The sequence below is a fragment of the Panicum virgatum genome, chromosome 2K (assembly GCF_016808335.1).
Source record: "Panicum virgatum strain AP13 chromosome 2K, P.virgatum_v5, whole genome shotgun sequence".
NCBI lineage: Eukaryota > Viridiplantae > Streptophyta > Magnoliopsida > Poales > Poaceae > Panicum > Panicum virgatum.
In genome coordinates this window covers 14,676,364-14,691,647 of record NC_053137.1, presented here as the reverse complement: position 1 = coordinate 14,691,647, position 15,284 = coordinate 14,676,364, and the positions used below count along the sequence as shown (strand labels likewise).

The 15,284-nt window shown below is 45.2% G+C and overlaps 2 protein-coding genes across 2 annotated transcripts; one reads left to right on the top strand and one right to left on the bottom strand.

Annotated features, from left to right (window-relative positions):
* Positions 1 to 8,600: 8,600 nt before the first annotated feature.
* LOC120695933 lies at positions 8,601 to 9,568 on the bottom strand. The gene is made up of 2 exons (XM_039979131.1): positions 9,539 to 9,568; positions 8,601 to 9,106 (listed from the first exon to the last, which is right to left on the bottom strand). The coding sequence occupies exons 1-2, from the start codon at positions 9,566 to 9,568 to the stop codon at positions 8,861 to 8,863; spliced, it is 276 nt and encodes a 91-aa protein (XP_039835065.1). The 3' UTR covers positions 8,601 to 8,860.
* Positions 9,569 to 11,256: 1,688 nt separating this feature from the next.
* LOC120695137 lies at positions 11,257 to 13,061 on the top strand. Its single transcript, XM_039978446.1, has 4 exons — positions 11,257 to 11,706; positions 11,805 to 12,029; positions 12,149 to 12,258; positions 12,860 to 13,061. Exons 1-4 carry the CDS (start codon positions 11,257 to 11,259, stop codon positions 13,059 to 13,061), a joined length of 987 nt encoding a protein of 328 aa, XP_039834380.1.
* Positions 13,062 to 15,284: the final 2,223 nt, after the last annotated feature.

Sequence of the window (15,284 nt, the reverse complement as noted above, 5' to 3'; positions counted from 1 at the left end):
TCGTACTGTTTGGAGCGCATGTTATGGAGGTTTTGACCTATATGAAACAGATTAGCAAGTTCATGGACCGGGATGAGAACTCGGGACAAGTTTAGGGACCTAGACGTGCATTTTGAGAGTACCAGGACCGGGATGAGAACTCGGGACAAGTTCAGGGACCTAGACGTGCATTTTGAGAGTACCGGGACCGGGATGAGAACTCGGGACAAGTTCAGGGACCGCCGGTGAAATTTACTCTATCAAGATCTTTTTGGAATTTCTAACTAGTATTTACTCAATTGAAAACAATTTTGTATCACCAATCGAATTTTTCCCTATCCAATCTCATGTGCGTCCAGCCCACGACACACATGCACGAGGTCCATTTGTCAGAATACGGCCATCAACTCACCTCTTGGGTTTCCGTAAGCTGGAGGGCAAAGGATCCGGTAGAGCCAGTGAAGATTCAGATCAAACTAGGGAGGCAGCCCGCGTACTTGCGCGGCTAGTATTGATATAGATTAGAAATATATCTTTCACTTTTTTACATCTAATTATTGTTCGTAAATTTATTTTTTCTCAACGGCATCATCTTATTTATTGCATAGTGTGCCAAATTGTTAAAAGGAATTGAAATTTAGCTTTGTTGGAATAATAGTTTTGTTTGCTATGACTCTACTATCATTATCTATATTTATTAATCTCCTCTAAATAATGATATGACAGCAATCATTTTATTTATCTTTAGTTTCTATTATGATGAAAATATATATAATTTTATTTATAATAATAATTAAATTCTTAATCTTTCATCAACATCGGTTATCCTAAAAGCCAATACAGGATGCTATTATAAATCGCATCCGCACTTGCCACTCATCAAGGCGGTGTGTTTGGCCATGAGCCCGGCTTAAATCCTGAGGGGGAGAATAATGGCGTAATGTATCTTCCTCCTCCAGTCCTCCCTAATCCAACTTCTCCTTCATCTATTTCGAATCCACCTAGTTATCCCTGTGGTCCCTGATATTGGATTCCTATCAATCACAGGACATGACAACTTGGTGTTGTCTGTCCGGGGCTCGACATAGGCTGCCTGTCTAATTGGAGCGAAAGCGAGATCACATTTTTCATCGAGCTTGCCAGTCTACAGGATGTGCACACACCCATTTCCACCACAACATGCTTCCCTTGGAGGGACATGTGTTTCTCGCATTGGCGCGCTCCCTTCGGCCTTCTCCCATCAAACTCAAATGGACTTGTTTAGGAACCCGAGGGAGGGAGTATCACTTTTTTTTTACGTCTGTCGCGGGCTTTTGGGGGTACCCACAGCTGGGTGGCGGAACGCACCCGCCTATTCCCTGAGGGGGAGTACTCGGGGAAGTGCTAAGCTACTAGGCCGATCTAGCTTCGGGGCAAGAACGCAAGAACACACGGATTTAGAGTGGTTCGGGCCGCCGGAGCGTAATACCCTACATCCACTGTGTGGTGTATTGCACTAGGAATGAATGAGTCTATCCTCTGCCCCCAAGTCTCCCTTTTTACTTGAGCCTTCCTCTAACGGGCGTCTCCCTTTTATAGAGCAAGGAGGACGCGTACACAGGCGTCGGACCCCGACAGGTGGGCCCAACAAGGATGTATATTTTACTAGACAGTAGTGGTGCTACAGTGATGTAGAATCTCTTGCCGGATACACTTCATCGTCCTGTAGACTCTCTGGCCGAGGGGGGTCTTCTCCTGTCTCATCAGTGAGGCGCCCGTTAAGGCAGTGTAGGTTGCGGCGTAGACTGTTGGGTCTACCGTGTAGGCGTTATGATACTCCGTCGCCGAGTTGTCGTGTCTAACTGGTGTAGCAGACTGACGCGCGTGGCGTGAGTGGCGCCAGCAGCTGTATAGTGTACCTTGGTAACACGCGGTCAACAGTATAGCCTAGCGAAAGTCTACTCGGGCTCTGCTGTGACAGAGCGCTCTTTAACGCCTCCTGCATTGAATGTGGTAGGTGGCCAAGTCTTCCCGAGGAGGCTTGGCAGCCGCGTGCGTATCTGCGTCTGCGGACACGTGGCGGCTCCGGACCCCCCAGGCGGGGTGTCTATTCCCTCCCTGCCGAGGGGTCCGGATAGTATATGGGGGTCCGGGACCCCGTGGGAGGTCCAGGGCCCCTGGCTGTTTTGTCTGAGTGCTTTCTTCTCCGGGACACGTGGTGACACCGGACCCGACCCCGAGCGGGATACGGGTCCGAGACCATTGGTCCGGTGAGATGGAGTCGGACCCCAGGGGTCCGGTTACTCAGCTCCTTTGGGTGTAGTTACGGATAACTACGAGTCTTGACACAGCAAGAGGTGGTACCCTAGTCCAGAGGTACCGACAGTGGCCCCCGGGCCCACCTCGGGAGAGGTACGAACCTGCAGGTGGGGCCATTATTGTGACGCAATGCTGATTGTGTTGGCGTGCTCATGTTGAGAGCGAGTGCTCCGGACCCCTTCAAGGCCGTAGCACTTGTTGCCAGGTTCAGGTACTAGAGCGCTCTCCGCAGGGCGGCGAAGGTGCAGGCTTAGGGTACGGAACCGAGCTAAGCGGCTGCTCGGACCTTGAACCGCCCAGGGAGCTAGCACTACTTCCCCGGACCCGGCTCCAGGCGACCGTGGCGAGCGGTCTCCGCCGGAGCGGGCCACCGGAGTGGACTTGGAGCGACCGTGGCGAGCGGCCTCCGCCGGAGCGGGCCACCGGAGTGGACTTGGATCGACCGTGGCGAGCGGTCTCCGCCGGAGCGAGCCACCGGAGTGGACTTGGAGCGACCGTGGCGAGCGGTCTCCGCCGGAGCGGGCCACCAGAGTGGACTTGGAGCGACCGTGGCGAGCGGTCTCCGCCGGAGCGGGCCACCGGAGTGGACTTAGATCGACCGTGGCGAGCGGTCTCCGCGCGGAGCGGGCCACCGGAGTGGACTTGGATCGACCCTGGCGAGCGGTCTCCGCCGGAGCGGGCCACCGGAGTGGACTTGGATCGACCGTGGCGAGCGGTCTCCGCCGGAGCGGGCCACCGGAGTGGACTTGGATCGACCGTGGCGAGCGGTCTCCGCCGGAGCGGGCCACCGGAGTGGACTTGGATCATTGCTGACGATCCCATGAATTACGTCACCGGTCCTTGTAGCAAGGTGTAGGAAACCTGGCCTTATACTAGAAAGGAGCCCGGGACCTCTAGTGACAGCAGACTCGGATACTAGGAGACTCGTAACAGGGCAGTGAAGTACGTAGGCTTAGGGTACATTACCAGGCTAAGCTACGCAGAACTTCTCTACCCCAGGATACGGGCACCACTTCTCCTGAGCAGGTCCCTAGGGGTCCGAACTGCCTTCCAGCTAGAAGGGGTGTCCCAACTTGACCACAAGCTAGCAACTCAATTTGGATTGTTAGCAACTAAAGAAAAAACTCCGTGCAGGAGAAAGAAACATGCAGGTTGAACGAACAAGTGTTATTAGGTTAAAGTAAAGATAGGACTGAGAAAGCAAATCTCCTTTATTGCTTGACTCGTGGTGTACATAAGAGGTCGGGATTACGAGGGCGGACCTCTACCGCTCTGGACCACTTGCTGGTGTCGCCTGTTTGTGCGATGAAGCCAGAGATCGGGTTTACACGAGCGGACCTTTACCTCTCTGGACCACACGTAGGCACCAAATCATTACAAAGGAGAAACACACTCAATCCTATCTAGTGATAACCTACAGCCGTCGCCCCGCAAGGCGTGCACGTTGCTGGCCGTACTAGAGCTGCCATCTTGGGGGCTCTTCTGAGTCGTTGGTGCGATGGCGCCCTGGACATGCTTGTACAACATCATCCAGCATCACCTCGGAGCTTGCGGGGCTCCTCCCAGCACAAGAGTTGTCCTATGCTCAGATAGCATGAGAACAAATTCTTTGGCTTTGAATGGGAGTGGCCCTGCCGTTGCCAGCTGTCACCGTCTGCCGTCGGAAGCCGGCCCGATGACCGCTCATCACGAGCTGGGTGCTCGTTTGAATGAGCACGGAGCGTGTAGAAGGGCGGTCGTTCGCCGGCTCGACCTTGGTGCTGGCATTGGGCCCCCGCGCCTGGTGGCGGAGTCCTGTCTGCAGCAGCACCGAGAGAGACTCGGTCCTGGGGAGGGAGGAGTCGACGGTCAACTTCCCCCGAGAGACAGTGGTTGGCTCCAGGCTTCGTGTTGAGAGAAAGCCTTGAGCCGACATCATGCCGCCGCCGGGGAACCCTGGCGGTTGCTTGAGAGAAAATCTTGAGCCGACGCAGAGGTGTTGTAGGGTGACGCACAGCGGGTATCTCTGCTGCGCGCCGTCGCGCCGGCCTTGAGGTGTCGCAGTGGCGACGCATAGCAGGCGCCGCTGCCGCGCGCCGCCGCACCGAGGGCATCATCATCTCGGTGCCGTGTCATGCGGCGTGGGTGACGCGATGCCTCTTTTCATCTTCTCGTCGTTGTTGCAGAGGATGAGCTCAACCTTAGAAGCCTGAAGATCCAGCCAACGCCTGCATCTTCCCCACGGACGGCGCCAAATGTCGCGGGCTTTTGGGGGTACCCACAGCCGGGTGATGGAACGCACCCGCCTATTCCCCGAGGGGGAGTACTCGGGGAAGTGCTAAGCTATTAGGCCGATCTAGCTTCGGGGCAAGAACGCAAGAACACACGAATTTAGAGTGGTTCGGGCCGTCGGAGCGTAATACCCTACATCCACTGTGTGGTGTATTGCACTAGGAATGAATGAGTCTATCCTCTGCCCCCAAGTCTCCCTTTTTACTTGAGCCTTCCTCTAACGGGCGTCTCCCTTTTATAGAGCAAGGAGGACGCGTACACCGGCGTCGGACCCCGACAGGTGGGCCCAACAAGGATGTATACTTTACTAGACAGTAGTGGTGCTACAGTGATGTAGAATCTCTTACCGGATACACTTCATCGTCCTGTAGACTCTCTGGCCGAGGGGGGTCTTCTCCTGTCTCATCGGCGAGACGCCCGTTGGGGCAGTGTAGGTTGCGGCGTAGACTGTTGGGTCTACTGTGTAGGCGTTATGATACTCCGTCGCCGAGTTGTCGTGTCTAACTGGTGTAGCAGACTGACGCGCGTGGCGTGAGTGGCGCCAGCAGCTGTATAGTGTACCTTGGTAACGCGCGGTCAACAGTACGGCCTGGCGAAAGTCTCCTCGGGCTCTGCTGTGGCAGAGCGCTCTTTAACGCCTCCCGCATTGAATGCGGTAGGTGGCCAAGTCTATTCCCTCCCTGCCAAGGGGTCCGGATAGTATATGGGGGTCCGGGACCCCGTGGGAGGTCCGGGGCCCCTGGCTGTTTTGTCTGAGTGCTTCCTTCTTCGGGACACGTGGTGACATCGGACCCGACCCCGAGCGGGATACGGGTCCGAGACCGTTGGTCCGGTGAGTTGGAGTCGGACCCAGGGGTCCGGTTGCTCAGCTCCTTTGGGTGTAGTTACGGATAACTACGAGTCCAGAGGTACCGACGTCTAACATGTGCACACATGCTTATAGTCAAGATTGTATGCCTGTTTGAATTTCCAAGCAAATTCTAGGTCAACTTTTGTTTTCCATAATCTTGTTCTCATTTTTTTCCATAATTTTGTTCCCACCTAAAATCCTTTTTCTCATCTTAATTCAAATTCTTTCCTTGTTTTATCCATTCCCTTTGGTACCCTTTAATAATACGTCCCTACCTATGAGTTTATCCTAAATGAAAATAATAGTATTTATAATATAAAATGAGTATCATTATGTATAATATGCATATATATGAGATAGCCTCGATGAACACGGGATAAACATAATATGTATATATAGCAAACACTATATTATTAGCTTAAAAGTTTCTTCAAATAGTTTTCGATGTGAAGCCATTGTTGATGATGACATCAATATCCAATCTCAACTAATAATTTCTTCTCAATGCATAAATTTGGCAAAGTGTTTAACCTTCCTTGAGAAATTATAGACCTCAAAATCTCAAATGGGTTCTCCAACAACTGCAACATTGAAAAACTTCTTTCAACCAATACCATAGTCACAAATATTGGGATAACAGTCCACTTCTTCGACATGCTGAAAATATCCATAGCTGACATTGTTTTATCTGGCAAAATTAACTGGGTAACACTTTGCTTGGAAATAAGATCATCAACGGCCTGTTGCAATATATCAACGAGTAATATTGATCAGCAATCTATCATCTACATGGATGTTTTAACATGCGGTTTTGATCATCATTTATCAATATCATCTAGACACAGTTTGTCTACGTCAATACCTTATACCTATGTAATCTCCCTTGTGCAGTTGAGCCCTTGCCTTGCCGTCGTTATTGGTCCTGGCATGCTGCAAACAAACTGACACTGTGGCGCAGCCGAGAACCGGTGGCAGGCCTTGAGTGTTGCCACCATGTTGAGCGCCCTCTCACGCTGAGCAGGTCGCAGACTCGGATTTTGTCAACAGCGGCCGCCCGCCCAAGTTATAATCTACATCAGCTATGCCCTAATGGCTATTGCTTAATCGCTAATTGCACGTAGGCTGATCAATCATCAGGGGCGGATGGGCATGGAGTCATATGGCGCCCCAGGTACCTTCTTGCTTAGGCCTGGGCGCTGGATATATATAATATTTTCTTTTCATTGTTAAACTTAATATCAATGGTGCGTAATTTATAGATTGATATATGGGTATTTTGGACTAATATTTATTGTAATGGCAGTGGTGGGTAATTTTAATTTCTCTTATTTGCTCCGATTAACGTGGAAACTTTTAGACCATGAGAGCGAATGTGGAGCCTCCGTTTGTTGGCCAAATAATAAGATAATATGTTATTTTGTTATTTTGAAATTACTAACCATTATCATAGTTTTTTCTTATATCATCGCCAATCGATTGTTTCTCCTCCCACGGACATTGTTTAGGTTGTTTTTTTCCACCTTAAATACTGGCCGATTCAATGTTACCTTGGTAGGCTGTGTTGTATTTGTATTTATTTCTAATTTTTCCATTAAAATACCATTTCCCTTTCATGATTATTGCGGACGCTGTGGAGTTTAAACTCTGCTTGAGCTAATGTAGTGTTGGGAACTGATTAATTTCCGGGTCCTAATAAAAGGAGATAATCTCTATTTTTGGTGGTTGCTGTAGTGGTCGGCTTTGTCTAGGCAGCTGCTCGGCCTGTTTGTTGAAATATTTTTAAACTTAACAAAAAATGAGACCTTGAGGAGGGATAGATAGAGGCAAAGAGCTGGGAAAACATGTAAATACATCATGAATTCACGACAAGGGAACAACTTGCATAGTAAAAAAATTATATTGGGAACAACGAAATCCATTTTATAGAGTTGGAACATTTAGCTTAATACTTTCGGTCCAAACAAATAACAAGAACAAACCTAAACTAAGCATCAAGAATTTTTCTCTAGGAATCAGTTTTCCCAAAAGGAACCTTAAAGAACGACCTTTCACAAAACTCTAAAAGCTTTTCGCAAAAAACTGAGACTTTTCACTAATATCTTAAAGGAAAAGGTCACAAAACAAATCATGGAAAAGCTTTCACAAAATTACAAATACAGTGAAGAAACGAAACTGATGAAGCTTTTTAAGAAAAAAGAGAAGAGAGACAAAATGAAAAGGAGGATGAGGATGGTGTGCCACACACGCAAATGGAATTGTTCTCCTCTTTTCGCCATGTTAAATTTATACCCTGTCATGGCATCAATAACTTTTCCATCGCCAAAAGTGTGGGGGATACCGGATGCTACCATATATGTTTTTGTATATATCTACTAGGGAGCTGGCTAGAACTATTTTTGAAATATTATTAAACTTAACAAAAAATGAGACCATGATGGGGAATAGATCGAGATGGAAAAAATGTAAACACATCGTGAAAAAAGGAAAAGAAAACTTGTACCCGTAAAAGGTGTAGTGGGAATATTAAGGAATAATTAGCTTACTTCCAAATGTTTGGGTCCAAACGAATAATGAGAACAAACCAAAAGTAAGCATCAAGAAATCTTCACCAGGAATCAGTTTTCCCAGAAAGAATCTTAAAGAACCTTTCACAAAAAGTCTAAAAACTTTTCCACAAAAACTGAAACTTTTTTCACTAATTACTTAAAGGAAAACGATCACAAACAAACTGTGGAAAAGCTTTCAGAAAATTACAAAAACTGTTTGTAAACCGATGACGCTTTTTTTTAAGAAAGAAAGAGAGAGGAGAGACAAAATGAAAAGAAGGATGAGGGATGGTGCCACACACGCCGACTTGCTCCCGTCTTCTCGCCACGTCTACACCCCGCCATGGCACCTACATAGCTTTTTTCCATCACGGAAAATGCGGGGACATTGTTTTTGTAGATTAAAAATGTGGGGACATTGGGTGCTGCCAAATATATGTGTATATAAATATATACCTTTTGAGCTGTCTTGGCAGTTTCTAAAATATTATGAAACTTATTAACAGAAAATGTGACCGAGATAGTTGCACACTTAAAAATGTATGTACCGTGGAAACGAATAATAACGGGATGCATTTTATATATAGACCGATCAATAATCAGAACATTTAACTTACATTGAAATTGTTCGGATCCAGACGAATAACCAAAGAAAACCACATAATCGAAGAAATAATAATCCCAGTAGGCTGTATGAAACTGGTGGTCACCCATGGGGCATGCATATATAATAACAGAGACCGTCGTCCTCACAAGACAGCTAGCCCAAATTAAATGCGTGCAAATAATATAAACACGTACGAATATAATTAATGGACCGGCCTAATGCTACTACTTATCTGGGTGATCGATCATTATCGCATGCACCGGCGTGTTGCGTTATCGACACAGCAGCTAGCAGCATGGATGGATGGGTCTACTTGTTGGTGGATTCTTTGTGGTTGTTGTTGTCGAGGGCGAGCATGTAGTCGCGGCGCTGGGAGAGCCAGAACCTGCGGACCAAGTGCTGGGAGTAGCGGCGGCCTTCGTCGTGGTTGTCCAGCACCCCCGCCGCCCGGTTCTGCTTGGTCACCCGCACCTCCGGGTTGGTCGTGATGTTGCGCACCAGCTGCATCACGCAGATCCCCACCGCGACGCCCGTCGTCGCGAACAGCGGGTACACCTGCACATTCAGTCGTCATGCACGCATGCATGACGTGCGTTGCTGGATCATTATTCATCTTTTCTGTTTTTTTGTTACAGAAATAAAATTCATGTTTATTAATTCCAGGAGGCCTGCAGTGGATTTGTTGCATGGTGGTTGTGACTTGTGAGAGATTACAACTACGATGTACAGACAGCTCGCACATCATGAATTGAAGGAATAATCTCAATTAATAATCACCCAAAAAGAAATTAAACGAGGATGAAATGACTTAAAATCTCCTGTTGGAAATGATTGTTTCCAGCAGGATTATTATGGGCAGAATTAACCACATCGTTAATAAGGAAAGACGCCACGAGGAAACACTAAAGAAACTGCCAGAATTACACAGAATTTTAAAAACACCAGGATCATCTGTATTAATTAATCACTAATATGATTCATATATACCTCTGGCTTAATCCAGCGGGAAGACGACATGGCGTACGTGTAGGTTTGTGCCTGCAGATCCTGTTAATTCTCGAGATCGACGAGATTGGGGCTGCAGGGGATGAGAAACGGAGGAGGACGCAGAGGCCTGCAGCGGATGAGAAACGGAGGAGGATGCAGGCACGCAGCCTGGGAGAGAAAACGCCTGGTCTTTACTGGAAACCAGGGAAACGGCCGGTTATCACTAGCCTGCATGGGCCCTGCTATTCAGGCAACGGCAGTTTCTGCAGACCCGGTCTTTCCGCCGTGACCTCCACCCGCCTGCACAAGTGGCAATACGCAGGAGACAAAACAAAAAAGAGAAAACAAAAAGGAGAGAAACTCAGGAGTAGCACGCCAACAAAGATTTTTTGTTATTAACTTGGTATCTTAATTTCGGGGATTTTCTGAATAAGATTTTTGTTTCTGATTCTTTTCCTAGCTGAATTGAAGGCGGGTTTTGTTATTCATAATTGTTAGTACATTATGATGTTAACAAACAATGTTGAAGCTAATGGGCCGAAGGCGGTTTTTAATTCATTTATATAATTGTTGGTGTGTTAATCCGTTAACATGCGACGTTGAAGCTAATGGGCCGAAGGTAGTTTTTAATCCATTCATAATTGCTGGTGCGTTAAACTGTTAACATGCGGCGTTGAGGCTAATGGGCCGAGTTCCGAGTGAAAAAAGGTTGCTAGGCTCAAAGTTGTTCCTTATGAAATCATTATAGTTCTTGGAGTTCTATAAAAAGTGTCGGAGTTTCGACTTCAATGGCCCTTCCATTCCAATAATTTTTCCTTATCCTTATCTTATATATATAGTGATTAAAATTTTGATCATCTGGTATCAAAACTAGCTTATCGCACGGTAGCTTGGTCGAATACAAATATCTTCCCACCGGGCACCGGCCACTATCCCAATTTCTCACTACATTTCGTTAGGACAAATAGTTGTGGTGCACCAAAAATCTTTTATATGAACATAACACATCCGGTTTTGCGGAATCAAGATATATAGTTATAGTTTAAAGAAATTTTTCGCCCACTCTCTTAAAAAATTCAGGGTTCCTCTACAGAAAATTATTTTAAGGAATACATTCAATTATACATTAAGCCTTAGCTCAAATGATTACTACTACTAATCTTATGTGTAGCGTTCAAAACCTTTTCTGCAGATCCAGTCTTGCCCAGATATCCTTCTTCTAGAGGAACATTAATTTTTACCAACTTTGTCTTTATGATTACATTTGCGATTCTCTCCTGCATTTTTCCTTATTTCTCCAAATGAAGGACCTTTCAACAACCTTGGATTTGCATGCATTTTCTCTTACAACCCCCAGACGCCACAGAGAATATGTATATCCTTGTGCCCTTTGTAAGTGCCCAATTTTTGGAAGGTGGTGCATGCAAATTTTCATCAGTTATTTGGCAGGTGTGCTCAAAATGTGACAACCTTTAATGAGTCCAGCTTTTGCTTCGTATGCTTGTTTTGTCACCTCTGCCTATGCTCCAGTCATGCACTGTGGGGCCATCTCGATTGCGGACAGAGATGGCAAACAACCCACTGTGAACATTTATGCATCTACTTAAACCATAAGAAGCCTATAGTCGAGACTCCATCTTCTCCTCCGGCCTTGACCCCTTGGTCCCCAAAACTTGAAATTCCTCCTTGCTTGCTCTCTTCTCCTTCGCTGTCCTTCCATGGCGCCGGGGGAATTCAGTGCAACTAGTGTTCTGCATATGATTGTGCGCCAGTTGTTCACCCGTTTGGTCTTCTCCCTTCACTTCGAGTCCTCCCTTTCCATGGAGATCATCTCCTTCTGGCTGTGGCTTGAAGGGATTGGCCATGCCGACTTCCTTGCAAGCATAGACTCACTCGACAACCATCGCCTGCACTCAATCGCCTCGGCTGCAAAAATATTTGTTGAAGCTCTGCGTCTTAGGTCCATTCAGTCAAATCCTAGATCTGTGGAAGGGGGCTATTTCCGCAAAGAAGCTGTGAAAGGTATTGTTTTCTACCTCAACAATGTCTGCTACAGGATCTTACAAGATATCCTCGAAGCAGCGACGGCAAAAGAACACGTCTACCGCCATGCCAATCAAGCTCAGCAACAATACGTGAAGGGCAAAGCGCCCATGACCATGAGCACGGTAAGAGTGTATACTACTGTAGATCTGCAAGTCTGACATACACTGAAAATTAAAAAGTGTTTCACTTGATTGATTTCCCTGATCATTCCTGCATGCAGAAGGATCTCCTGTCCAAGATCAAGGCTTCTTTGACTAGTGCTCGTAGCCATGTGGAAGGCTCAAGTTCTAGAAGCATTATGGTGCCGTCTCCAAAAACTCACATCCTCAAGGATATAGAAAATCCAATCGAACAGTGCCTCTCATCAACATACCCTTTGGCAAGCCTTTTCGAGACACTTACCAAAAGGGAGGAGGAGGAGGAGGAGGAGGAACCAGCTGATGCAGTAAGAATGCTGCTAATAAGTTTTCTACTTTCCTGATCTACACAATATTTATCCCAATTGTGTGTTTTGCTGATGAGTCCTAATACCTTTCCTCCAAACTGTGACATATTTTGTTACAGATCCAGATACAGCAACAGCCCAGCGTACCACGTGAGGAGAGAACCCTCTTCGTGACTTTCTCCAATGGCTACCCATTTACTGCAGATGAACTCTATGAATTCTTCATTGGGTAAAGTCTATTCTTGCAACGTTAATATTACTTACAGATAACTACTCAGTGAATTTTAAGGTTCATATGACTTTAAAATGTTATAGTCTGAGTGCCCGGTTAATGAAACACTAATAACTGAGATATCAAACATTGCCGGATCACTTACAAAAATTTGGCTAATTCAGTTAAGTGTCCTATATATGACCCATAGGCAGGCTGCAGGGGCCGATCTATATGCTGTAGCACAGGAGTAGTGTTAGCCCCTTCTTTCCGGAAATGCCCCTTCACTGTGTACTTGTTAAGTATATATCAATGGATGAACTACATACATGTATGCTATAGAATCTTATAATGTGAACCCAAATACTTCAAGTTGTATAGTTTACTAGGGATTGTTTATTTGGATCACTGACTGGATTATTAATCATATCCAGTGATTAATTTTCATACCTTGATTGCAAGATATATATCCTAACATCTAATCAATCATTTCTTAGCTTCCACCACGATCCATCACACAAATCAGTAAAAAAAGAAGTGTTTTTTAGTGTTATTATGAGTTACATATATATGTTCTTTCCTTAATATGATTCTTGATTGTATTTCTTTGATTTAATAGGAACTTTGGAGATGTTGAAGTCATAAGTGTGGAGGAGCCAGTTGCACCTAAGCCACCACTTTATGCACACATCACGTTTTACTCACAGGACACACTCTTCCGCGTCCTTGCTGGCCATCCGAGGGTCAAGTTTGTGATACGAGGGAAACATCTATGGGCTCGAAAGTTCGTTCCGAAGCGCAAGAAACCTCACAACTTTTAAGCTAATCTCACATGCCCGGATGTTTGGAGGTTTGGGGCCATATGCATGTGATATGTCACATGCCTGCCGAAAACATTTGAATAAACCCTCCAGCTTCTTATACACTGTCATGGGTCTTGTTTCTCCTTATGAACCATGGCCAGATGGTTTTAATTTAAGTTTATATGTCATGAACCCAATGTTAATGTTGATGTGAAGACTTGTGATGACTTTCAGTCTGTGTCGTTTGTATCTGCTGTTGTGTGATCTGAGATCACAGTACTGTCTTCTGTAATGTTATCTGGGATTATATGGTTAATAATAATGTTGTGTTATTTGAGAACACATAACTAATGATTCTGAAAATGTCTTATTCCTGTTTGTTGGTGTTTTCCTGAAGTAAATTTGGAGCATGTTTTATTTCGAGTATTCTCCATTCTTTTCTAGGTGGGATGGGTTCACCAATGACATTTAGCTGTTGTGCTCCACTTTTAATGTTGAGATATGCAATTCAGCACTAGTAGAAGTAGCTGAATATATATGGAATGAGAAAATCTGGGTTTTCTCCCAGGACAGTTGGTTACTAATTGCTGGACTCATTATTTAACTTTAGACGACTTCACTGTTTCTAACTGATTAATGATCTTAAGCTCAATGCATCTGATGAAAGTGATATATGGTATAGGGGTATACTGTGTTTTTTTTCTGGCAATTAGGGGCATACTTAATTAGCTGGTAACAATCATCTGAAGTTGTTGCCTCAAAAAAAAATAATCATCTGAAGTTTTCTTGCTGCACTATTTTTCTTGTATAACATGAGCGAGTTAGAAGCATGCTACTGTTGAACACGAGGCAGATCAATGCAAAAACCCTGTAACTGCTGTTGTATAACATGGACTAGTTAGAAGCATGCTGCTGTTGTAGACGAGGCTGAACAAAAACCCTGTACTGCTGTTGTATAGCATGACTAGTTAGAAGCATCACTACCAGATTTGCAAAATTTGCCAAGAGGGGTTTTTGAGAGGCCGAGGGGGCTTGCTATCGTTACTATTTTCTCCTCCTAATAATGCCCGACAGTGCTTATGTGCATGTGGACCATTTGCCATGAGTGATGACGAATTAGCTAGCAACATTTCCCAACTATAGTAAAATCAGACGAGCTACACGAATAAACAAGGCCCCATCGGCCACCTTCTGACATCCTCTCGGCAATTTTTTGCAAATCTGGTAGAGTGCATGCCAATACCCTGTAAGCACTCTTTATTTGTCTCTCAACCTTTATTTAACCTTAGAGATGATTTAAGAGGCAGATCACTTATAGATTGTGGGTCTTAGGTGTCTCTATAGGGTCTCATAGTCGTTTCTTTTAGGGATCTCACAAGTCACAAACTATATCTTTTATATAACCCGGCCCACATATATTTAAGAGATGTATCTAAGTGAAGAAACAACATATTCTTGCACCTAGGATCTTGCTGATGTATGTAAAGAGACGTCAACAAAGATGTCACTATTGCACATGCCCTATTCACTGTCGTCGTCACAACTAACTTGTGCTAGTAAACGCTGAATCCATCACAAATTGCATCAGTCTAAATTCAATATTGCCTCCCCCCCTGTTTTCGCATTCCATATTGATTGGTGGATGGACATCCAAGGGGTGTCAAACAAGAGTGTATTTGTGAGTACCCTCTAAGGGGTGTCAAAGGAGAGTAATTTGCGAGTACCCTCTAACAACAGAGACCAGGCCAAACCAAAATTATTGGATACCAAAACAATCGAAGCGAAACCAAATTAACAATCAAAGAAAAAGAAAGCATGACAACATCAACGAGCTCCCTAGTTTTAACATAGGAGAAAGGATAGCATGGTAGAAATATTATTCAGATTCACATGATATGAATTTTCTCTCGTAGTATTTGCCTATACACATATGCCTTTTTTGTCACTAGGAAGATCTATTAATTATTAAATGTGCTCTTAATGAATCATGTTTTAGTGGATCTTATTTTCTCTTTGTATCATGTTTACAATTTCATTATATATTCTAAGGCCATACACAATCTTCATCAAATTCAGAACATGAAAGAGAGATAAGCCATCTGCGCCAAACCATCATGCTAGCAAGGCAAAGTAAATATAATTTCTCGTACCTTGCCAATTTTTCTTGAATAAAGGATGGGGATGGGTCCACCCCATAGAAGGAAGCTATCGTCGTTGTTGATCGAGGCCATGCCATCAAGG